Source organism: Macaca mulatta, chromosome 15, assembly GCF_049350105.2.
Source record: "Macaca mulatta isolate MMU2019108-1 chromosome 15, T2T-MMU8v2.0, whole genome shotgun sequence".
In the NCBI taxonomy this organism is placed as follows: Eukaryota; Metazoa; Chordata; class Mammalia; order Primates; family Cercopithecidae; genus Macaca; species Macaca mulatta.
The window spans coordinates 107,078,667-107,105,139 of NC_133420.1; the positions used below are offsets into that span (position 1 = coordinate 107,078,667).

General features: G+C 36.3%; 1 protein-coding gene across 8 annotated transcripts in view; it reads left to right on the top strand.

The window, feature by feature from the left end:
• Window positions 1-26,473, top strand: part of PCSK5 (proprotein convertase subtilisin/kexin type 5) — a 464,549-nt gene that overhangs the window by 168,103 nt on the left and 269,973 nt on the right. For all 8 annotated transcript variants that reach the window (XM_077966251.1, XM_028835254.2, XM_077966252.1 and 5 more), the window contains exons 6-7: window positions 9,063-9,151; window positions 12,544-12,716. In XM_077966251.1, coding sequence (XP_077822377.1) covers window positions 9,063-9,151; window positions 12,544-12,716 — 262 coding nt within the window. The remainder of the gene's footprint in view (window positions 1-9,062; window positions 9,152-12,543; window positions 12,717-26,473) is intronic.

Sequence of the window (26,473 nt, forward strand, 5' to 3'; positions counted from 1 at the left end):
TCATGATATCTATTGCTCTATAACTTGTTTTAAATCCATGTGAAAACACTGAGTCCCACTAAGATATAAAAATGTAAGATGACTGATACTTTTCTCGGGGTAGTGATCGTTGTCATCTGAAGAGAATGGGCTAGGGTGATTTAAATGTGGTTGAGCTAGCCGTTTGGACCATCAATTACAATATGCTGGAATGTGTTATTTAACTGTTACATAATGCATATGTATTGGCAGTAGAGTGAAGGTTCAGCTCAGATAATTTCACTCTCTTCCAAAAATGGTTCATATAATATGGTGTAAAGCAATGTACAGAAATCTTTATAAGCAGCCCTTTATAAGGAAATAGTCACTATATTATTCACTCAGGAACATTCACTATGTATTAATGATGCATGTAATCTGTGCAGGGCTTTTTTACATTGTTGGACTACAGAACCAAGTTAGCTCTTCCATATTTTAATAATATGGTAGAATAAATATTCAATTACATCTTTCCTAGTATAGTACAGGGAAGTATTCAGGGATTTTTTTTTTTTTTTTTTTTTTTTTTTTTTTTTTTTTTGAGACAGGGTCTCACTGTTGCCCAGGCTGGAGTACAGTAGCATGAACACAGCTCACTGCATCCATGAACTCCTGGGCTCAAGTGATCCTCCAGCCTCAGCCTTCTGAGTACGTGGGACTGCAGGCACTTACCACTATGCCCAGCTAATTTTTGTTTGTTTGTTTGTTTGTTTGTTTGTTTGTAGAGTCAGGGTCTCAGCATGTTGCTTATTCTGGTCTCCAACTTCTGGGCTCAAGTGATCTTCCCAACTTGGCCCCCCAAAACTACAAGGATTACAGATATGAGCAACCATGTCCGACCCTAAGGGACTTTTTAGTGTATGGTTGAGTTGGCGGGACACCAAGAGAATTTCTCTGAGAAAGTTCAAATCTATACGACTAGGCAGGTACATGCATTTTCGAGAGTGAGCAACCAACCTCATCTAGCCTGGAGCTATTTTTTAATAAGCTCAGGGCCTTGGTTCAGTGGGGTGAGTAAGGATTCTGTGTAAAACAGAACCCCTGAGATACCATCTACAGTACTTTAACTATATGGGAAAAGCAAAACCTACACACAGTGAGATAGAGGACATACTTGACTTTCCCAATCTGGGTAAGAGATGAGACAAGAGGAAAATTAAATAACTACACTTGTGTATATGAATTACTAACATCCTCATAGGATTTACACCTGTAATTCATATTACCTGTATGGCCCAAATTTTAAATGTGGAAGTGGCAAATTTAAATCTTCTTTGGATCAAGGAGCTTCCCCCTCAAGCCTCAAAGAATTCACAGAGATAAAAGCTCAAGCAATGTGGCCTCTAAATGGAAAATTCATAGCTACATGGGGAAAAAAATTGACATGAAAACAGAAGGACAGCAGACACAACAGTGGAATTAAATTCAAAACTTTGGAATTACTAGATACAGGATACTGTGTAGGTATAAAGAATATTTTTGAAGTGTTTAAATCAAAAGAGACTATCAGAATTAACCAGGCAGATTTGAAAAGGAACTTCACAAAATGAAACTTTTAAGCCAGGCATGGTGGCACACACCTGTCGTCCCAGCTACTTGGGAAGCTGAGGTAGGAGAATCACTTGAGCCCAGGAGTTTGTGACCAGGCTGGGCAACTTGGTGAGACCCACCCCCACCTCCCCACACAGACAAAAAAAAAAAAAAAAGAAAAAGAAAGAAAAGAAAAGAAACGTATAATAATCTAAGTGAATAATGCAGTGAATAGATTAAATAGCAGATTAGTCGTGATTTAAGGTAGCATAAGTGAAATATAGAATTGAGCAAGTTACACAGAATACAGCCCAGAGAGAGAAGGTTATGGGAGTCTGAAGGACAGAGTAACCTTTAAGGTGATGTGAGAATATCTGATGTATGCTTCATTAGGACTTCAATTTTTTTCTTGTAAATTTGTTTCTTTGTAGATTCTGGATCTTAGCCCTTTGTCAGATGGGTAGATTGCAAAAATTTTCTTCCATTCTCTAGGTTGCCTGTTCACTCTGATGGTAGTTTCTTTTGCTTTAGTTTAATTAGATCCCATTTGTCAATTTGTCTTTTGTTGCCATTGCTTTTGGTGTTTTAGTCATAAAATCCTTGCCCATGCCTATGTCCTGAATGGTATTGCCTAGGTTTTCTTCTAGGGTTTTTATGGTTTTAGGTCTAACATTTAAGTCTTTAATCCATCTTGAATTAATTTTTGTATAAAGTGTAAGGAAGGGATCTGGTTTCAGCTTTCTACATATGGCTAGCCAGTTTTCCCAGCACCGTTTATTAAATAGGGAATCCTTTCCCCATTTCTTTTTTTTTGTCAGGTTTGTCAAAGGACTTTGAAAAAGGAACTAGAGAAAGAAAGGCAGTTTTCAGAAAGTAAAGCTGAAAATTCTGAGGAATTAGACTTTATAACGACAGGTTTAAGAATTCCTCGAAAGAAATTTTTTAAATTCTAAAAGATTATAAATGTTTTAAATTTTTTTATCCTACAGAAAAAAAAAAAAAAAAAAAAAAAACAGAGAAGCATCCGAGACAAATAGATTGCCCAAATACCTGATTTCTTACCAGAAACAATGCAAACTAGAAGACAGTGGAATGACACTTTTGAAGTGGGCTTACTCTAGAACTCTATCCTGTGCAATCATTTTTTAAGAAAAGTAAAAAGTTATTTTCTGAAGCCTTTCAAGAGCCAAAAGACTCTCTGAAAGGCCTTTTCACATTTGTAGAATAAATGCCCAGAATATTTATGAAATGTTCTTCAGAAAGAAATAAATGATCCAAGAGGGAAGCATGAGCTACAAAAAGAAACAGAGCAAAGAATGTACACTTGACCCTTGAACAACTCAGGAATTAGCCATGTTGACTCCATTCCATGCAGCTGAAAATCTGCATATATCTTTTAACTTCCCCCAAACTTAACTACTAATAGCTTACCGTTGACTGGAAGCCTTATTGATAAACATAAACAACTAATTAACACATATTTTGTATGTTACATGTATCATATACTATATTCTTACAATTAAACAAGCTAGAGAAAAGAAAATGTTATTAAGAGAATCATAAAGGAAAATTATTTTAGTATTCATTAAGTGGAAATGGATCGTCATAAAGATCTGCATCCTCATCACCTTCACATTGAATAGGCTGAGGAGGAAGAGGAAGGGTTGGTCTTGCAGTCTCGGGTGGCAGGGGTGGAAGAAAACCCATATATAAGTGGACCCAAGAAGTTCTGTGCTGTTCAGGGGTCAACTGTATTTGTAAATCTAGACAAACACTGTTCAAATTAGTAACTAATTAATTTCTAGGGTTAAAAAATCCAGGGTATCACTATAATCATAGGAAGCTTGTACATGGGTATAAGAGATGAGTAATCGGAGTTAAATCAGTCTAAAGTCTGTATTGTTTGGAAAAAGAGGATTGATAACTTTAGACTTTGTGTTGTTAGGTATTTGTGATCCAATACCTAGGATTGCCACTAAATAATAGAATGCATAACAACCAAGCTGATACAGGGAAAAAGGTTACAGAAATGAACATGAATATATCAGTAAACACAATTACTATAAATGGTCTTACTCTCTAGTTAAAGACTCATTGAACATCTAGTTTCAAAAAAGACCAAGTTATATTCTATTTATAAGAGATGTAACTAATATGAACATAGAGTATTTGAAAATAAAAAATATATGTATACAAATTAGTCACTAAATATCTGTTTTTAACTGCAAGAGCCATTCAGTGTTACTACATATTTATAAATGGTGTGTTTCATTAGAAAGATTAATAATTCCATTCTAAGTAAAACAAAATTGCAAAGCATATTAACAAACCAACAGTATAATAAATAAGCCTGATATGGTGGACACATAAAGAATAATTGGAGAATATCTATCATTTCTAAGCACATGGAACATTTATTAACATTGATCACAAACTCAGCCATTGGGTAAATCTCACAAAATCCAAAGAATTGGTTCATATAAATAATGTTATTTTATCACAAGTTAATCAGATTATTATTGATATCAAAAGTTAACTAATTACCCACATATATATTTAAATATCAAAACATACAAGTAATCCATGGGCCAAAAATAAACCAGAGCTGAATTTCAAAATAGAGGCCCTTATGGTTCAGTAGCACTGGGCATTAATTAATAATAGATACAATGAACTATAAGAACAGTAGTCTCATTAAAGAAATTACACATTCGAATAAAAATAACTTATGAAGCCTAATGAAGGATTATAGTTAATAATTGCTAGGTTTGGGAGAAAATTAATAGTTGAGCTTGGAGTTTCCAAAATAAATAGTTTTTCTTTTAAAAATTGATCATAGTTTACAATTGATTATAGTTTACAGTAATCTATTGTATATCTCAAATTATCTAAAAGAGAATAATTCAAATGTTTCTAACATAAAGAAAAGACAAATATTTAAGATGATAGATATCCCAATTACATTAAATTGATCTTTACAAATTATGTGAATGTATTAAATTATCACATGTATACTGAAAATATGTACATCTCATATATCAATCTATAAAAATTTTGAAAAATGTTTTAAATTGATCATTTTTTGATGATTAAAATGATATAACCACATAGCAGAATGGGAAGATAATTACTAGTACATCAAAATTATAGATCGTCTCTAATCCCATTGGTTTGGGAGGCTAAGATGTGAGATTCACTTGAGGCCAGAAGTTGGAGATTAACCTGAGTAACATAGCGAGATCCTGTCTCTACAAAAAAGTTTAAAAATTAGCCTGCTGTGGTGGTGCACACCTGTTGTCCCGGCTACTCAAGGGGCTGAGGTGATACAATTGCTTGAGCCCAGGAGTTTGAGGTTACAGTGAATTATGATCAAGCCACTGTACTCCAGCCTGGGTGGTAGAGCAAGAGCCTGTGTCTTAAAAAAAAAAAAAAAAATGAAATTGTGTATGACAACCCAAAATTGATATAAATAAGATTGTATGTTCCGAATATTAAATTTGGAAACTTTTGTGACAGATAGGACAGGAAGGAAATTAAGAAATTTGGGCAAAGGGCATGAAGAGGTTATTTACAAAGCAAGAAATAGAAATAGCTAATACATATTTGAAAAATATTCAACATCAAATATAAGGGGCAGGAGGAGGGAAACAACGAGATAACAGTTTTCATGTTGAATTGTCAAGGATGAAAGAGATTGAAAAACTCGTATGCAGGGGTGTGTGTACATGGGGTTTATCCAGATATTTTCTCCATATGTCATTCAGCTTGGCTTATGGCCTTTTTGTTTGCCATGCACAAAATTTAATTTTTTATAGTAATACTTTCTTGTTAAAAATGTTTGATTGGTACATAATCATTGTACATATTTATGGGTTATATATGGTATTTCAATATATGCATGCAATGTATAATGACCAAATAAGGGTAACTACGTTATCCATTGCCTTAAATATGTATCTTCATTCTGTGGGTAATTTTCCAAATCTTCTCTTCTAGCTATTTTGAAATATACAATAAGTTATCATTAACTATTATCATTCTACTGTGCTATTGCCCACTAGACCTTATTCCTTCTATTTAACTGTATTTTTGTACCCATTCCCCAACTACTCCTCATCCCCCACACTGTCCTACCCTTCCCAGCCTCTCTTAACTATCATTCTACTCTACCTTCATGATCAGGTTTTTTAGCTTTCACATATGTGTGAGAGCATGCATGCGATATTTGTCTTTCTGCTCCTGGCTGATGTCACTTAACATAATGACCTCCGGTTCCATCCATGCTAAGAATGTCAGGATTTAATTTTTTTTTTTTTTTTTTTTTGAGACAGAGTGTTGCTCTGTCAGCCAGCCCGGAGTACAGTGGCATGATCATGGTTCTCTGCAGCCTTGATCTCTTGGGCTTAAGTGATTCTCCCACCTCAGCCTCCTGAGTCTCTGGGACAACAGGTGTGCACCACCACACCTGGCTACTGGCTAATTTCTTTTTTATTTTTGTAGAGACGCAGTCTCCCTATCTTGCCTAGCCTAGCTTTGAACTCCTGGGCTCAAGTAATCCTCCTGACTTGGCCTCCCAAAGTGTTGGGATTACAGGCATGAGCCACCGCATCTGGCCAGGATTTCATTCTGTTTTATGGCTAATATTCCATTGTGTACATATACCACATTTTCTTATTCATTCACCTGTTGATGGACACTTATCTTGGCTATTGTGAATAGTGCTGCAGTAAACATAAGTGTGCAGATATCTTTTCAATAGGCTGACTTCCTTTATTTTGGATATATACCCAGCCATGAGATTGCTGGATGATAAGCTAGATCTATGTTTAGGTTTTGCAGGACCCGCCATACTGTTTTCTCTAGTGGCTATACTAATTTACATTCCCACCAGCAGTGTTCTCTTTTCACTGCATTCTCGCCAGCATTTGTTATTTTCTGTCTTTTTGATAATAGTCACCTTAACCAGGGTAAGATATCTCACTGTGGCTCCAATTTTCATTTCCCAGATGATTAGTGATGTTGAGCATTTTTTTCACATACCCGTAGTCCAATTATATGTCTTCTTTTGTGAAATGTGTATTCAAATCATTTGCCCATTTTAAAATTGGATTACTTGGCTTTTTGCTATTGAATTACTTATACATTCAGTTTATTAATCCCTGGTCAGAGAGTTTGCCGGTATTTTCTCTCGTTATGTGAGTTGTCTTTTCCCTCTGTTAATTGCTTCCTTTGCTTTGTGGAAGGTTTTTAGCTTTATATAATCACATGTGTCTATTTTTGCTTTTATTGCTTGAGCTTTTGAGGTGTTACTCAAAAAAATCTCTGCCCAGACCAATGTCTCAAAGCATTTCTTCAATATTTTCTTCTAGTAGTTTCATAGTTTCAGGTCTTACGTTTTAATTTGATTTCCATATAGGGTGAGAGGTGAGTGGAGGGGGGTGCGTAATAGTTTCATTCTTTTACATATGATATCCAGATTTCCCAGCATTATTTATGAAAGAGCCTCTTCTTTCCCCAGTATGTGTTCTTGACACCTTTGTCAGAAATGAGTTGGCTGTATATGCATAGATTTATTTCTGTGTTCTCTATTCTGTTCTGTTGGTTTATGCTAGTACCATGCTGTTTTGGTTTCTACAACTTTTAGTATATTTTAAAGTCTGCAGCTTTGTTATTTTGCTTGGGATTGTTTTGGCTATTTGGAATATTTTGTGGTTTCATATGAATTGTAGGATTTTTTTTTTCCACTGCTGTGAAGAATGTCGTTGGTATTTTGACAGGGATTGCATTGAATCTGTAGATTGCTTTGGGTAGTATGAACATTTTAACAATACTAATTCTTTCAGTCCAGGAGCATGGAACATCTCTTCATTTGTTTGTGTTCTCTTCAATTTCTTTGATCTGTTTTTTATAGTTTTCATTGTGTAGTAATTGTTTCGATCTTGCAACTTTTGTGAGTTTTGGTTATATTACTTTTGTGTGCTGTTAACAATTTGACAACATACTGTCTACTCTTTGATCCAGTAATTCTACTTTTAGGAATTCGTCCCAAGCCATAAAATGATATCTGTACTCAAGATTGCCCTTCATATTGTTGTTAATATTAGTGAATAACTGAGCAAAGTTGCAGGAAAAGAGGACTTGTTAAAAAGCTTATGGTGTGTGTATATATTGACAGATACACACACACTTCACAAACATTTTACATTAATAACCATTAAGGTAATATACAGATTAATATTTATATAGAAAGATATGCATAATATTACTAAGTGAAAAAAGCAGTATATATCTCTTTTCTGTAAACTTGTATGTGTACCTTTCAGTTGTAAGCAGTAACTTGATTATAGTTGCACAGAGAGTAGTGGTCTGAGGCAGCTGTGCTGTGAAATTAAAAGCACTGAAATGGATTTGGGGACTTGAGTTTCAGTTACTGTTTTGCTAACTGTGCTACTCTCAACATACCTTTTCATATCTCTGGTCCTAGATGCCCTCTTCTCTAAACACGAGGGAAGGGATGGGCATTTAACTTCACTAGCAATGACAGATAAACCATAGTGACTGTTACATCCCCCTTCTGCAGGCATGGCAGACGTTAGAGGTCAGTCTTAGTGTTCTTTCTCTGGGCTCAGTCACACTTTAGAATTCTTCTCAGCACACAGTTTTAGGCCACCGTTTCTAAGCAAATTGTACTTTATACTGAAAACTTCTTTGCCATCCTTAAAAGAGGATCTTAGAAGTTCTTTCAGCTAAAAGATTTCTCTGATCAAGGCACAAAATTATTGTGACAAAAAATAACAGAGAATGCTTTTTCGGTAAATGTATTTTTTTAAATTTTCTAGTATCCACATTTCTTTTAAAAAGGTGAAAACAAGTAAAATAAGTATGGATGACATATTTTATTAAATAAAATATTTTAACATGTATCTGGTATAAAACAATGATTAATAAGATATTTTACCTTTTCATTTTTGCATACAAAATCTTTGAAATCCAGTGTTTATTTAAAGTACATCACATTTCAGCTAATAAATTGTATTGGAAATACTTGATCTGTATTTAAATTTACAATTTAAAAAGCAGATTCTCATACCCATCTTAAGTTTTCTAATAATTGATTTGAGTATTAGTTCTTAAGCTTAAATAAAAAATTGAGATGAGGTTGCAGTAGTCACATTTCAAACATCTGGTAGCACATATATCCAGTGACCACTATGCGGATCAGTAGATGTTTGGGGGATATAGAAACAGAGTTTTTCTAACTTTTATCCTTCAAGGAGATTGTCCGGTTGGGAAAGCAAGATATCCAAAATAAACATGTCAAGAATATAATCCAGAACGGTCTAATTAAGTGCTAGAAGTTTGCCACGGACAGACAAAGTGCTACTTGGGAAGGAAGTTCCAGAAACACCACAGCTGGGTACATTCTTCACCACTCTGAGTGGTGGCAGTGATGCGTTGGCTTTGTGAGAACGGTGCTTGTCTTACTTTAGAAAGTGTGTGTGTTCTGCCTGCAGGCACGGGACTCGCTGTGCTGGGGAAGTGGCAGCCGCTGCAAACAATTCACACTGCACAGTCGGAATTGCTTTCAACGCCAAGATCGGAGGTACGGGAAACCAACTTACGTGGATGTAGAAATGCACCAGTGAGCTCTTTGGCTGACTGGCTTTCAGAATCCTTTTTAAATGGAGGTTAAACGATTGGGCATATCTTTACGTAATAGCGTTCAACTATTGCTGGCCCCAACATGGCCATGTTAGCAGGTGCTGTTAAATGTATTTAGTTAAAGACTTCTGAAGCAGTCACCCTAAACTATTGTAAACACTTTTCTTTTAAACAGACTTGAAAAAATGTTATCTAGTAGTGAAGTTGGGGGTCATTGACATTTGTACCAAAATGCTACAATTGGTGCCTGGGTCAGAAAGAACTAATCATATAAACATTAGGCCATAATACCTCTATGGAAAGAAGCATTTTGTAATTCTCTCAAAGTAAAAAAATCCTGGTTTTGTTTTTGTTTTTTTCCTTTGGCTTAGGCTTTTAAAAAGTTCCTTTTAATTGTAATTAAAATGATACATGGCAAAAATCTCCTTTTGTAGTCCCGTAACATAGTGATACTATTTCTATGAATGATTCAGATTATATCTATATGCAGGCATGTGTATGTACAAACTCAATTATTATAAGGACCCAGCCAAAGCTGTATAAATTTAAGCATTAATAAAAGCAAACTCTTAACTTTCCCATTTGTAATCATCTTTGTAAGAAACAGCCCGGTGCCACAGCCACACACAAATGGGAAGAAAATATTGTAATACAGTCTATGTATCCTCATGATTTTATCGTTATGCCTGAAGGTATTCCCTAGGGGTCTCCTAAGGGCGTCATAAGATGAATGAAGCTCCTGGAACCAGGTTGACCTCCTTGTTTCCAATGCACTATTTGTTTTCAAGTGGGAAATAGTGTTGGAGCTGAAAAATTAAAATGACAATTCTGTCTGGGATAGGAATATGAATATAGAGTTTCCCTAACATGAAATATTTAAGGTATACAATAATAGAACTAAGAAAAGGCTTTCTGAATCTACCTTGAATATCAGTCCACAGTGCATTTGATCTCTTTCCTTTTTCTCCCCCTGAATTCTTATGATAGTTTGTTAAGCAGTAATTAATTAGTGGGGAGCATCTGCTATTTATTAAGCACAATGCATATGAAAGAGCTAAAGAAAAGAGGCAAAGAAAAAAATTCTTCATTCCCTGAAGAACGATGAGAGTTCTGGAGGCCCCTCATGATCCCAAGAGAATTAGATCAGAGGCTGCCAGGTCAGCCCTTCTCATGGTCCAGGATATAGTCTCTCGCATACACAGACACACAGCTCCGGGTTCTTATCATTACTCTCCAGCAGAAACCCAGAAATCTTAATAATTTTGAAAAAATGAGACGATGAACTTGTGAACTCACAGATAAACCAATGACCTAGCTTACAGAACCTTATTTAAAAAAAAAAAAAAAAGGAATGTATGGCAACAAATCAAAAATGTTCTAAAACAAGAACATTCTGAATAATAAATTTAACCCCCATACCCAAGGCATGAAGGCTTGGAGTTAAATGAGGGAAAAAATAGCCTTTTATCTTTAAACTTAACAAAGTAAAAATCTTTTTTGTGAAATTTCTATTAGAAAATGAACATCACCCTCTAAGTATGATTTGCAAGCATTTTTTTGTGCATGACGTAGAAACTGAATTCAAGTGTTACGTCCTACTCTCCTGTTGGCATTTAGAACACTAGTGAGCTTATTTGGGGCAATTACTGTGTTTATTTCAGACCTCATTGTACCAATAAAATAGTTTCATTTTATGCTTTTCAATAGGAAGTAAGAGGATAGAGTCGTTCATCTTTCTTTGCTAAAAAACATGCAGGTGAATTTTGAATATTTAAATTAAATTAGCCCAGTGGTCACTCAGGATGCAGTACATTGAGATCGTTATGTAGGGTTTTTTACTCACACAAAACAAACCATGGAAAAACTTTCCAATTTTCATTCCAAAATTTGTAATGGAACTTGTTCATAGCTTTCATTCTCCGCCTCTCCTGTTAACACACATCTCCATTAAAAATTCAAAAGTCTTGAGGAAAGACAGTCAAGCGACATTAACACCCAAATGTCTTTAGAGATACATGGAGGGGAATGAAATGTTGGCTAGATGTTAGATGACCATGGGAACTTATTTCCCTACTTTTTTGTAAAAAATTTTAAAGGATGAAGAGTCATATCTGTCATGGAATTTAAAATGGTTCAACCTAATATCTATATTTTTGGATTAAGAAAATGAGACAAAATGGTAACAGTTATTGAGTAGTGGCTATGTGTATGTATATGTTCATTCTTCATTCTTTCTATTTTTCCTTGTTTGCAAGTTTTATAGTTAAAAGTTAAACATTTTTTTAATGCACAAGGAAGATATAGTTACTTCAAGAATATTTTTATTTCTACCAGTATTCCCACCTCAACTCACATAACTCTATCTAAAGCTACTTGGTTTGGGGTTTTATTATTTAATCCCCGTTTGTTGATAACCAATAAAAACTTAAAATCCTACTGATGACGAGGTTTTCCGAAGGATTAAATTTGGCCTGTAAAAATATAATTTTTAAATGATACAGTGTTTCAGTGATGGCATTTAATTTAAGCTGAAGGAGAGATATGTTTACATAACAATTAGATGCTTGGTTGTGGTTGTTTTTATGAGCCTCCAAAATAAAAGGAAAAAGGAGAGCCTGACATTTGGCATAGAATTTATTTCTGAGTATCTTAGTGTCTCTTTTTGCAAAGTAGGGTTAATAATAAATTCGTATCTGTTTGATAGAAATATGCTTAAATGAAGATTAATAACTAAACATGGCTAAAATCCTTTGAGAATTATTTGAATTGTTGCATCCACAGAGATCATTCTCATTTATTATTTGACATAAATAACTTAGCAAAAAAAAGAAACATTAAGTTCCCATCAATCTTATGATTAGAGGCTAATATTAAATATGGAAGACATGAGACCATCCTACCTTGGCAGCTTTCCAAATAGTATGTGACTGCTAAGGTTAGATAGAATGTTTTGTATCAATTAAGAACACAAGTTATTCAATAAAGAGTTTAAGGAAGATGAATTGCTTGAAGATCTCTTTGTCAAGTACTCACTCAAGAGAGGGATGCAAAGGGAGAGGCTGTGGCAGCTGTTAGAAGGAATGGAACCTTAGAAAAAGAAAATGATGGATTAAAAAACATTTTTAAGTTTTGCTCTTTTATATACAATGTGACATCCTTTCTGCCCAAGACGCTGCCTGCAAAGTATACATTATCCTTTTGCTAGGGGAAGATATGCGCACTGAAGTGTTGATGAAAAATGTATTCTTCCCCCCCGAGAATCCTGCAGCTGTGTTTTTGGAGTGTTGTGTAGTGAAGCCCTGTAATGAACTAGTTCTCCTTTCTGTGTTGAAGGAGTGCGAATGCTGGACGGAGATGTCACGGACATGGTTGAAGCAAAATCAGTTAGCTTCAACCCCCAGCACGTGCACATTTACAGCGCCAGCTGGGGCCCGGATGATGATGGCAAGACTGTGGACGGACCAGCCCCCCTCACCCGGCAAGCCTTTGAAAACGGCGTTAGAATGGTAGGTTTTAAAAGCATGAAGGCTTATACTGTGTAGATGGGTGATGATTCTCATATGAAGAATCTATGGGTTTTTGGCTGCAGTCTAGAGAATTGGATGGAGCTCTTAGGCTGAGCCAGCAGGTAGGCTAATGGAAAGAGGTGGTGAACATTTGGGATTGTGAGTTATTTCTGTTCTGCCAGTGAACTAAGAGCTAGAGAGTTTCTTCTGAAGAAAACAGGTACATTACAGTGCTTAAATTCTTTCAAAGAAAATATATTAATACGTAAATCTTGCATTCAGAGAAATACATTCTTAGGACTGTGAAATTGAGTGAAGATAATTTAACACTCTCCAGGTAGTGAATAGATTGCCCCCAAGGGGCATCTCCCTTTTTTTAGTACTTTCCCTAGTTTCTCCCACCTCTGTCCCAGGACAATATTATTTGTGTTCCAGCTCCTGATCTCTACCACCAAGTAGCTTAATGCATCGTTCTTTTCCTTAATTACACCAAAAAATTGATTGACCACTCTCCCCCAAAAAACTAACAATATAATCTAATGTAATAAAATGTCTATTTCAAATTACAGATCTTAAGAAATCCTGTCTTATTTAAATTAAATTTTGAAAATAAGGATACTAATCTTTGTAATCATGAAAGGAGGAGAGCTCCACCGAAAGTAATGTCTTTTTCTTATTCATGAATGGACCTTTGGGTGATTTAAAGCATACCGTTAGTCTTGTTCATTTAAGGCCATTATTGATCTGGCCCTAACCTCCCTTTTCTTCCTCCTCTGTTTTACTCCTTATAATGTAGACGTGCTCCACTCCTATCCAACAGCACAGAATGTTTTCCTTGTTCTTCCTACATAGTTCCCGTGCGCCATTCCCAAGTCCTCCCACTGTAAGCCCAAATCCTGTTTGACCATCAAGCCCCAGCTAAAAAAAGTTTACCTTTTCCCAGAAGCCTTCTCACTGCCCAAACTAGAATTAACTATAAACAGACCCTACCTGTGCTTTATATTCTTACTACTGTTACATAGAGTTCCTCTCATATTGTGCTTTATATCAGAGTTAGTTCTGGGTATATCTTCCATAGTAAATTGCGAGTTCCTAGAGAGCCGCCCTTGTGCTCTATACATCTTCATGGGCTTTGCAAAACCTAGACAGTGCATTGAATTCTAGTGAGTATTCAATAAAGTTGTTGAATCAAATTTAATTAACTACAAATGATGCTAACCACAGGGTTGTTAAATATCCAGCTCAGATATTTACAGTGGAATGCATTGTTGATTAATGTAATGTTGCAGCTGGAGTAAAAATGATTTGCCCACATCTCTGTGGGATTTTTGTTAGAGTTTTAATAGAAGACTGAGCTAAGCTGTCTTCTAGTTATTCTGAAATAGACTGGAGGAGAAAATTATATACTTAATTTGTAGATACTTCCTAGCTGAGAGATAGTTCATGTTTGGTTAAAACATTCACTTTTTTAGCTCTTTGTCAATTTTCAGCTCTCTATATTAGAGTTTTTTAAATCATAGGATAATGTTTTAGCTCATTGTCTAGAAGTTTTCTTTCAAGGTGCCTTAACAACAAAGGAACATATTCTGTGTAATCTGGTGATTTCATTGCTGAAGCCACAGACTACAAATTGCTATGATCTCTATGTTTTCAGTAGAATGATCATTCAAATTAAGTAAACCAAGCACTGTTCATATTTAATCATAAAACTGTATGTATATGGCTCTTATAATAAAGAGCAATCTGGACTTTCTCACTAATCTGAAAATATTTAAATTAGTAATACACATAACTTCATGAATGTGCATGTATATATAAAGAATGCCCCATATTCAATAGCTGGTTTTACTAACAGACTAGTAGGCCTCTCACTGAAGCAGAACACATAAACCAACAATTTTCAAATTTATTTTTGCTGGGGAGTCTTTCATTCGATGGAAATCTTAACTGGAAGCTTAGTGTGTAAAAAGTTAAAAATGTGGTACTTTGTTAAAAGAAGAGGAAAAAGAGGTTAAGATTAGAAACAAAATCATCTGAGAAAATTATTCAAACACATAGGAAGATTATATTTAGAAATAATTTGGAGGAAATTTACTTTATATTCATTATTAATTATGAAAGTAACCTATGCTTATTGTAACAGATTATACAAAAATGAGTGTAAAGATGAACTTAATAATAGATTTCCCCACCCAACTGGGTAACCACTGTTAAGAGTATAGGCTACATGTTTCCATACTCTTGTGTATATTAACATGCAAACAGGGATTATATACCTCTGCACATTACTACTTGCACCTAATGGTCTATCCTACACATCTTTCTGGGGCAACCCTTAAGAATAGAACTCATTTATTTTATTTGTTTCAAAATTTTTAGAATATAGAGCTATCATAATTAATTCAATATTCCATTGAAGATCTTCCAAGGTTTTACTTAGGGAAAAAAAGGAATTCAGTTTTAAATCAAACCATTTGCTTTTAGAGTTGAGGTAGTAACAAAAGAAATAACTATCAATAAGAACAAACTGTTTTTTGGCTCATAGCATTGCACATCTTAATATGGAAAAACCGTGGTGATGCATTTAAATGTGATGAGGTCAACAAGATAGTGTTTTCATGTATTTAATACAAATAGGCTTTCGGGTTGGGCTAGGATTGAGTCCAATATTTGCCATTTACTTCTCTCTAAGCTTATATAGATCAAATTACCTCTCTGCTTCCATTTTCTTATCTAAGGTAGGGCACTAATAGTGATGTTATACTAACTAACAGAGATGTTATAAGTGCAAAATGAGATGATAATGCATATAAAACAGCTAGTATAATACCTGAAATATAATAAATGCATTTTATTTTTCAGAGAAAAGATCATGTCCTCCTACAAAGCTATTTAAATTTGTCTTCAGTCCATCATCCTTCTCTCCTATACCATTTCCACACTGCCTAGTTCCTGATAATTCCATTAAGTTACCTGTTGGGGTAGATTAAAAATAATATGATGCAGGCCTAGTGTGGTGGCTCATGCCTGTAATCCCAACACTTTGGGAGGCTAAGGAGGGCGGATCACCTGAGTTCAGGAGTTCGAGACCAGCCTGGCCACCATGGCAAAATCCCATATCTACTAAAAATACAAAGTTAGCCGGGTGTGGTGGTGGGTGCCTGTAATCGCAGCTACTTAAGAGGCTGAGGCAGGAGAATCCCTTGAACCCAAAGAGTGGAGGTTGCAGTGAGCCAGGTTCGTGCCACTGCACTCCAGCCTGGGCAACAGAGTAAGACTCTGTCTCAATAAAATAATAATAATAATAATATGATGGAAGTCAACGTAGCCTTCCTGAGCTATGTAGTGTCATTTATTTTGTTCTTCCTATGTCTGTACGAAAGCTTCAATTTCACTTGCCTTTAAAGGCATATCTTCAATTTCAGTGAGATAGCCTCTGGATATACAAATTCAGTCTAGTTATTCGTGTTTGTAGTCCTGAATTTTGTTTGTATTTTCCCAAAGGATGTTCCTCTAAATATCTATTGATATATAATTTAATATTTTAAGCAGTGTATTTCTCTTTTCCAGGTTAAATAAATCTTTTTTATGAGGCATCAAGTGAGACAGGAAATTTTATATTCTTTGATAGTATTATCATTTGTATTTTTGTGTCACACACATTGTCAAACATAAAGAAAATAATTAAATAAAAACAATTGTATATTAGACTATAGGGTACAACAATGAAATAAAAAAGTGATTTATTGGCTTAATTACTTAAGGAATGAAGAAATAAATGAATGATAAAATAATTCCTTCGGTTAGCTAGCTGAAAACCTACACAGCAGCCTAAAGTCATTCTGGCCTATTGGGGTTTATCATCTACAAAAATGTAGGGATTGGAATTTATTTATTCATGATATTAAGCTTAGCCAACTCCCACTTTCTATATACTGTAGATAAAGGGGTCAAAAAGACATCTGCATCTTATATGTGATACATAAAAGTTTCTACATTCTAGCAACAAAACAAGAAACAAGGTAGAAACAATCAAGACTGTTTCAGCTGAGGGTAAGTGTAGGAATGAAAGTAAACTGATTTCTGCTGAGGGAAAGCACAGCTGCCTTAGTTAGGGAAGACAGAACATCTTCTTTGAGGAGGTTATATCTGAACAGAGACATAAATGATAACAAGCTAATCATATGAAGAACTATTATATGCAGAAGGAACAGAAAGAGCAAAGAACCCCAGGTAGGGAAAGATTTAGGTGTATTTCCAGAACACAATACTAATGTAGGTGTTGAGAGCAAGTTGGAACAGAAAGAGGGCAAAGGGAGATGTGTTGGAGGGGAATGTGGGGGCCAGCTTACAGGGCTTTCTAAATGATGGTGGGCGTGTCAATTGTGTTCTGTTATAGGAAGCCATGAAAGACTTTAAACAGAATTGTGGCCTGACCTTATACAATTTTAAAAGATCACTACTATGTAAACAGTAACTGTATGTGGGGTGAGAGATGAAGAGGCATGACTGGAAGATTGAAGTGGTCCAGGAGAGTGTTGGATCAGGGTGGCAGCAGCGTCAAGACCTTCAAAGAGATCAGGCAGCAATAGATAAGCCCAAGTATCGAAAGATTTTCACAGAGGAAATAAATATGTTTTGCTCAGGGAGTCCAAGTATTGATTGCATCCATTATTTCTGCAAGCTAATCAAAAAATGTAGCAAATATTGAATTTCAAAATGCTCCCTATTTGTTTACTATAAGATAAGCATTTGGCTCAAAGAATGTAATACTGTTTTCAAAGACTTTAACAAAATCAGAATTGATTCAATTTATAGCCCCTTTAGAATTAATGTGGCAAAATTACATTAGAGAAACAATGTTAAATAAACCATGTCACAGTTGACAACTTGCTCTTTCTTCTAAGGAATGCATTTTATTTGATGCTAAGGAGCTATAAAATTAAGTGCAAGAGTTAGAGTTATATACTTTGGGCTGTATACAATTAATAGTAATAATAATAGCAACATGAATATTTAACATTTTGTTCAGTTTATTATACTGTAGTCATCTTCTAGGACTTAAATGATAACATTTAATCTTCATGATCTCAAAAGATAGGTACTGTTCTTCCCAATTTATAGAAAGGAAAAACAGAAATTCCCCGTAGCCAAGAAGACAAAACGTAGGCTTCAAAAAAATCTGGTAAATTCTGTTACATGTTGTCATTTTGATTTTATTTGGCACACCAGACCTTCCGCCTTTATCTGTGGCCACATACTCTAGCTTTTCTTCTGTTACTATGATGAATTAATTGTTCATCTTCTACCTAAGGCCACCTCCTCCATTTGTTCACTGGACCCTATCCCATGTCGCCCTACCAAAGACCTCCTCAAAAAATTGTTTTATCTTCAAAATTTCTCTCTCAGCTCTATTATTACCTTCAATATACATTTGTGCTGTTCATTCTCCTGTCTTAAAGAACGAGAGGAGACTCCCTCTTTGGTCTTTTTAAAAATAATCTCAACTTTATTTTAGATTCAGGGTTACATGTGCAGGTTTGTTACATGGGTAAATTGTGTGATGCTGAGGCTCACCGAGGTAGTGAGCATAGTCCCCAGCAGATAGTTTTTCAACCCATCCACCCCTTCCTCTCCCCTCTCCCCATAGTCTGCAGTATCTGTTGTTCCCATCATTATGTCCATGAGTACCCAATGTTTAACTCCCACTCATAAGTGAGAGCATGCAGTATTTGATTTTCTGTCCCTGTGTTAATTTGCTTAGGATAATGGCCTCCAACTGCATCCATGTTGCTGCAAAGGACATGGTTTTATTCTTTTTCATAGCTGTGTAATATTCCATGGTATATGTCTACCACATTTTCTTTATCCAATCCACCATTGATTGGGCACCTAGGTTGATTCCATGTCTTCACTATTGTGAATACCACTACAATGAGCATATGAGTGCTTGTGTCTTTTTGGTAGAACAATTTATTTGCTTTTGGATATATGCCCAGTAATGGAATTGCTGGGTTGAATGGCAGCTCTGTTGTTGTTGGTTTTTTTTTTTTTTTTTTTGAGACAGAGTCTTGCTGTGTCGCCCAGGCTGGAGTGCAATGGCGCAATCTTGGTTCACTGCAAGCTCCACCACCTGGGTTCACGCCATTCTCCTGCCTCAGCCTCCCTAGTAGTTGGGACTACAGGTGCCCGCCACCATGCCTGGCTAATTTTTTGTATTTTCTTTTAGTAGAGACGGGGTTTCACCGTGTTAGCCAGAATGGTCTCGATTTCCTGACCTGGTGATCTGCCTGCCTCAGCCTCCCAAAATTCTGGGATTATAGGCATAAGCCACCACGCCCGGCCTGTTTTAAGTTCTTTGAGAAGTCTCCAGACTGCTTTCCACAAATGGTATCTCGTTGTGGTTTTGATTTACATTTCTCTGATGATTAGTGATGTGGAAAATTTTTTCATGTTTGTTGTCTGCTTGTGTGTCTTCTATTGAGAAGTGTCTGTTCATGTCTTTTGCACATTTATTAATCAGGTTGTTTGTTTTTTGATTGTTGAATTATTTAAGTTCCTTATAGATCCTCGATATTAGACTTTTGTTGGATGTGTAGTTTGTGAATATGTTCTCCCATTCTGTAGGTTATCTATTTATTGATAGTTTCTTTTGCTGTGCAGAAGGTTTTTAGTTTAATTAGATCCAACTTGTCAACTTTTCTTTCTGTTACAATTGCTTTTGAGAACCTGGTCACAAATTCTTTCCCAAGACACATATCCAAAATGGCATTTTCTAGATTTTCCTCTAGGATTGTTATAGTTTGAGTCTTACATTAAATCTTTAATTCATCCTGAGTTAATTTTTGTGTAGGGTGAAATGTAGGGGTCCAGCTTCATTCTTCTGTATAAGGCTAGCTAGTTATCCCAGCACCATTTATTGACTAGGGAGTCCTTTCTTTGTTACTTATCCCAGGGCCATTTACTGGGATAAGTAGAGATAATACTGGGATAATAGAGAAAGAATAAGGAGTCCTTTCTCCATTGCTATTTTTTGGTTGACTTTGTTGAAAATCAGATTGCTGTAGATGTGTGGCTTCATTTCGGGATTCTCTATTATATTCTGTTGGTCTACATGTCTGTTTCTGTACCAATACTGTACTGTTTTGGTTACTGCAGCCTTTTAGTATAGTTTATATCAAGTAATGTAATGCCTCTGGCTTTGTTCTTTTTGCTTAGGATCACTTTGACCATTCGGACTCTCTTGTGGTTCCATGTGAATTTTAGAATAGTTTTTACTAGTTCTGTGAAAGATGTTAGGAAAAGCATTGAATCTATAGATTTCTCTGGGCAGTATGGCCATTTTAACAATATTGATTCTTCCAATTCATGAGCATGGAATGTTTTTTTCCATTTGTTTGTATCATCTCTGATTTCTTTTAGCAGTGTTTTCCTGTTCTTGTAGACATCTTGCACCTCCTGGGTTAGACGTATCCTTAGGTATTTATTATGTGTGTGTAGCTATTGTGGGTGGATTGCATTTTTTTAAAAATTGAGATGGAGTTCACTCTGTCACCCAGGGTGGAGTGCAGTGGTGTGCATGATCTTGGCTCACTGCAACCTCCACCTCCCAAGTTCAAATGGTTCTCCTGCCTCAGACTCCCAAGTAGCTGGGACTACAGGTGCACACTACCATGCCCAGCTAATTTTTGTATTTTTAATAGAGATGGGGTTTCACCATGTTGGCCAGGCTGGTCTCAAACTCCTGACCTCAGGTGATCTGCCTGCCTTGGACTCCCAAAGTGCTGGGATTACAGGCATGAGCCACTGCACCCAGCCGGATTGCATTCTTTATTTGGCTCTCAACTTGAACATTATTGGTGTATAGAAATGCTACTGATTTTCATACATTGGTTTTATATCTTGGAACCTCACTGAAATTGTTTATTGGTTTCAGGAGCCATTCAGTGGAGTCAAGGGTTTTTCAAGTATAGAATCATATCATCAGCAAAGAGAAATAGTTTGGCTTCTTTTCCTATTTGGATGCTTTTTATTTCTTTCTCTTGTCTGATTGCTTTGGCAAGGACTTCCAGTACTGTGTTGAATAGGAGTGTTGAGAGTGGGCATTCCCTGTCTTATTTCAGTTCTCAAGGGGAATGGTTTCAGCTTTTGACTGTTTAGTGTGTTGTTGGCTATGAGTTTGTCATAGATGGCTCCTACTACTTTGAGGTAAATTCCTTTGATGCCTAGTCTGTTGAGGATTTTTGTTATGAAGGGATGTTGGATTATACTGAAATCTTTTTCTGTCTGTATTGAGTTAATCATGTAGGTTTTGCTTTTAATTATGTTTATGTGGTAAATCACATTTATTGATTTGCATGCGTTGAACCAGCCTTGCATCCCAACTTGATTGTGGTGTATTAGCTTTGATGTGCTGCTGGATTCGGTTTCTTATCTCCTCCCTAATACTGCCTCGTTTCTCCTTTTTTCCCCTGTAGAATGAAATTCTCTGAAGCTGTTGTCCCACCTTGCCATCCTCCAACTTTCGTTTTCCATTATCTCTTGAAGCCACTGCTTCAGGACTTCACCCCAGCAGTCCACTGAAGCTGCTTTTGACAAGGTCACAGTGACCCCTATATACAAAACCCCATGCTTCTCTGAGCTCTCATCTAACTTGTTTTTTTAAAAGGCTTCACTGGTTTTTCCTATATACAATATAACACACACGTACTCCAGCCCTTCAGAATCCCTTCTTTGCAATTATTATACCTCCTTCTATTGATTATTTCTACTGATCTCATTTTCTCTTCCATGCTTGTTCTACTGCACCCAAGTACCCACGATAGTGTCTGGCACTCAACAGGGGTTTAATGAAGAAAGGATGAATGAGTGAATGAATTTATAAATGACTTCCATGCCAATTTGATGCATGTACTGAGATAATTTACTTAAGGATCACACTGGTATTATTTTTGCTTAATATTCTAGAAATGTTATAAACATACATGGTATAGTGTGATGGTTAAAGTACCCAGGCCCTGGATTTGGAAATATGAATTCCAGTACTTTCGTATCATGTTCAAGTTAATTAGCCTCTCTGAGGATCAGTTTGTTTCTATATTAAAATGGAGCTAAATGCTAGTAAATGCTTTATAGTAATGTTGTGGTGATTTTATGATTAATTCCCATAAAATATTCAGCAGAGCTCCTGTAACAATGTAAAGTCTCTAAATATGTTATGAATCTTAGTCATTATCACTATTTAAAATGGGCAAAGGTAATAAAAACAAAAAACTGACTAATCACGCAAAGTACCATAAAAAATTTTTATTGTTCTAAGTCTCATGTTGCTGAGTAACCCTTATAGAAAGTCATTATATAATCTTGAGGTTATTATACAAGAATGGCCTATATAAGTGGGAAAAATATCAAAGATAATATTTTCTTAAGTATGTGGCATAAACCACTAATTTAATAAAATGATAGGCAAAAGGGGTTGGGGGTAGAGAGGTTTTACTGTCAAGTATACTTAAGAAACTCCACTTCCTATATGCTCCTTTTGAAGATTTAAAAGCATATTAAGGCTAGGCGTGGTGGCTCTCGCCTGTAATCCCAGCACTTTGGGAGGCCGAAGTGGGCAAATCACCTGAGGTCAGGAGTTTGAGACCAGCCTGGCCAACATGGTGAAACCCTGTCTCTACTAAAAATACAAAAATTAGCCGGGCATGGTGGCCTGCACCTGTAATCCCAGCTACTCCGGAGGCTGAGGCAGGAGAATCGCTTGAACCCGGGAAGCGGAGTTTGCAGTGAGCCGAGATTACGCCATTGCACTCCAGCCTGGGTAACAAGAGCAAAACTCTGTCTCAAAAAAATAATAATAAATAAATAAAAGCATATTAAGGGCTCTGAGAAGTCCTGTAGTGAAAGTGATGCATTTAACCACGGTTCTCAACTTTAACTACATAGAAGCTTTTCTTATTACTTTTTTGAATTGCTTTTAAATTTAACTTGGTTTTAAAATTTGCGGAATTACTTTGTGCAATTCAGCTAAAGTCATTAGACCTTTAGAGTCCAAACATTGGAACTAGAAATAATATTAGTGGTTAATTTTATCAACATGTATGTATTCTCTCACTTGTTGATGGCACTCCCATTCACCCAGTCTCCCTTCCTAAACCCTAAGATTTCTTCCATTCCTCATGCTAGTCATCTAGTAAGTCTTGCATGTTCTGTTTCCTAAAACCTTATGAAATCCATCTGCCTTCTTGTCCTTACAGTTAGAAACAAATCTCTCATACAGACTTCTACAATATCATACTTTCCAAACTTCCCAGCTTGAGCTTCAACTTTGAATTCTGCCTGAATACTGCAGTCAACGAAGTATTTTCATAGGCAAATCTTGTCATTTTTTTTTTCTCTTTAAAACTCATCACTGCTCCTTATGACTGAGAAGGAACATCCTAGACTTCTTAGTAGGGCATATAGGTTCTCTCACAGGTTCTTTCTCAGTTTTGCCAGGGTCTCAGAATTGAAATTTTACATGTCATCTTAGGAAAGGATAGTTTAAAAGTTTCTCTCATTCAGACTTACACAGTTGCGTTTACCATGGTGAGCCTTTGGCTTGGCTCCTTGGCATGACCAGCAAAGCATTCTCTCAGGGAACATTCTTGGCTTCATCTTCCCAGTCAGTCCTAAATAGGAAAATGATTTTATAAAACAAGTGAGTTGACAATGTTTTAGCTGTAGATGACCCTAGGGTTTGTGTCAGAATAAGAAGCTAAGACCCTAAAGTTTTCTATGATTGATTCTTGATTCATTCATTTATTCCTGGTTGCACTGAGGAGGCATTCACTGAGGGGTTATAATATTCCAGGCACTTTTCTAGATGGTAGGGAAAGATGAATAGCACTCAGCCCTTGTCTTTGGGGAGCTCACTGTATAATGATGAATAAATGTTCTAAATAAAGTGCCAGCAAGCTTCCAAAGTCCCTTCAGTTTACAGAATCTGGTAAGCTAGGGCAGAGTAGACAGCCCACAATAAGAAGACTTACTGTAGCACAGTCTAGTTGCCTTGGAATCATCTTTTTGCTCCATTCGGATTTTAATACACTTGGTGCAATCGATATGCATCAGCAGGTGTCTAATATCGACAGCATTTCACAATTTCCTGACAAGTGTGTTTAATAACATTTTTTAGAAAAAGAAAAACTTGAAATGGAATCTTTTTCATAGTCAGAAAAGCCTCTGTTAAGGTTACCAGTGTTCCCGTTATTATTTGACTCAAATATTTTTTAAGGCCGGGTGCCGTGGCTCATGCCTGTTATGACAGCACTCTGGGAGGCCAAGGCGGGCGGATCACTTGTGGTCAGGCGAGACCAACATGGTGAAACCCCATCTCTACGAAAAATACAAAAATTAGTTGGGCATGGTAGCACATGCTTATAGTCCCAGCTATTCAGGAGGCTGAGGCAGGAGAATTGCTTGAACCCCAGAGGCCAATGTTGCAGTGAGCTGAGATTGGGCCACTGCACTCCAGCCTGGGCGACACAGCAAGACTCAAAAAAGCAAGACATAAAAAAAAAAAAAAATTCTTTAATACCCACTATATGCCAAGCACTGGTTTGGCATTTATCTTAGTCTTTTTTTTCTTTTCCTGGAGAAATCATGCAGTTTTTTGTAGATATTTTAGGAGCATAGCTTAGAGAGTTTGCTTTGTCATTTTATCTACTAGTATACTTTGGAGTTCAAGTCATTGTTCTTTGAGCTTCTTAGGTTTTAGTAATATCAATTAAAGCTTTCCAGTGAATTCTAACAGAACAGAGCCACTGTCAAGGATGGTCAAGAAGAGTCAGTGAAGTCAGGATCATTGGCCCCTTCACTCTCTGTTGAAACTGTGGACCTCATCCCATCCTGACTCTTTTGTATTTAGGGGTCCAGATGGAAACCAAGACATCTGATAGACATCTATTGGCATACGTCTGACTATTTAGTCTCTTAGGAAGACTGTGATTACTATTTTCCCTTCCCATCATCAATTGCCTTTTCAATTCACCAGATTTAAAAACTGATGGATTATATGGAGTGTTTGCTGAAAGCAAAGGTTGCTTGAACATACACACAAGTGAACATACACATATTTCCCCACCCTTAAATTAAAGGCATATGTTCACCAGGAGGGCAGAGAAGAGGTATAATGAAAGCAGTAATAATAATCATAATAAAGTTAACCAATTCCATCCAGGAGGGATATGTTTTTATCTGATACACACCCAGCTGTAGCAGGATTAGTACCAGTTTGCTTTTTAATAAATGACAGATTACTGTTAAACTAGTTGGCAAATGTAAAATTTTGGAATGATACATAGCTAGGTGGAAAGAAAAGGGAGCTTCTTTAAAAATTGGTTCCACTTAATGAAAATTGACTTTAACTGGGATTTGCTTTAGAAATTCTGCCTTAAGATTTAACTACATCCTGGTGGAATTCTGTGTATTTAGAACATTAACAAAGCTAAGATGTGGCTTGCCGAGTGTACCCAATATAATATCCATTTTGGAAACAAATGTGCGTTTTTCATAAATACATATGTGGTTTCACATTATTTAATTGCACAAAGTTATCTGACATCCAACTATCAAATTTAGGTTACTATATTAATGTGAATTGTTGTGCATTTTTATGGAGAGGAACACAAATCTATTCTAACCTTGCATAGGTGCAAATTTCAAATTTTTATTAACATCTTGTTTTCAGTTTTAGTTTAGAGATCCATTAGTAACTGGGCAGTTTAAATCAACTTTTGCAAATCCTATTTTAAATCCCTCTGTTAGACTATCCTACTACTGGATTAATCAGTTATCAATAACAGTCCTTTGTTCCTTTGGTTTGTTTGCTCTGTTTATAGTTACTGCTGGTCTGCCTGGGAGGTAAGTGAACTCCTCCTCCCAAGAGTGTTCTAGTATAGTATAGTATGGGTGTCCCTGTTAAGGGAAGATTCCAAATCATATAGGGATTAGATTAGGTCAAGTTGAGGTCTATACTAATTTTGAATTGCTCTGATTCTCAACATAGTTTTGAGAAAGTTGATAGGGAGAACAGACAGATTAGTTTCCTTCAACATAACACGGCAGTCATCGGAAAAGAAAAACCACTATTTAATACACAAAGGCCCATTGAACTCAGTTGATAATATCAAATGATTTTAAAGTACATATGGCTTAGATAGCAGATTTGTTTTTCCACTTCACCTGAGCTTGCATTCCTCACCTCATGTTTGATGAATACAGTCAAACCTAATATTTAGCTGTGAACATTATTATAACGCCTACAGCCAGTTGACATAGGCATGAGCAGGAGCCTCACAGGAATACTCAGCTTATTGATGTGTAAACTGAGTCTTGGCAAAGTTAGGCAACGGGGCCAGTAAGAAATATGACTGTGGCACTTTCTGCCACCATGCTCTGTGCAATAGCAGCTCCTGTTGGGTGGGACACATGGGCCCATCTGTTCACACGCAGCTCCCAGTCAACCGTAGCTGAATTGTGGTCACCAAAGTGAACACTACAACAAAGATCTGTCTCTTTTCTGAGTTCCTGGAGAACTGATCATTCAGGCAACTGATTTGGCACATCCCTGAACCCCACCGTGTGGTCTGTTCTCTTCCTCTTCATCCTTGGATGTGGCCTGCAGTGGTATAGAGTCCCTCCCTTGCTCAAGTTGGTTACTCTCTGGCTATTTCACCTGAGACAAACTCTGAGCACTGGTTTCCCAGAGAAAAGAC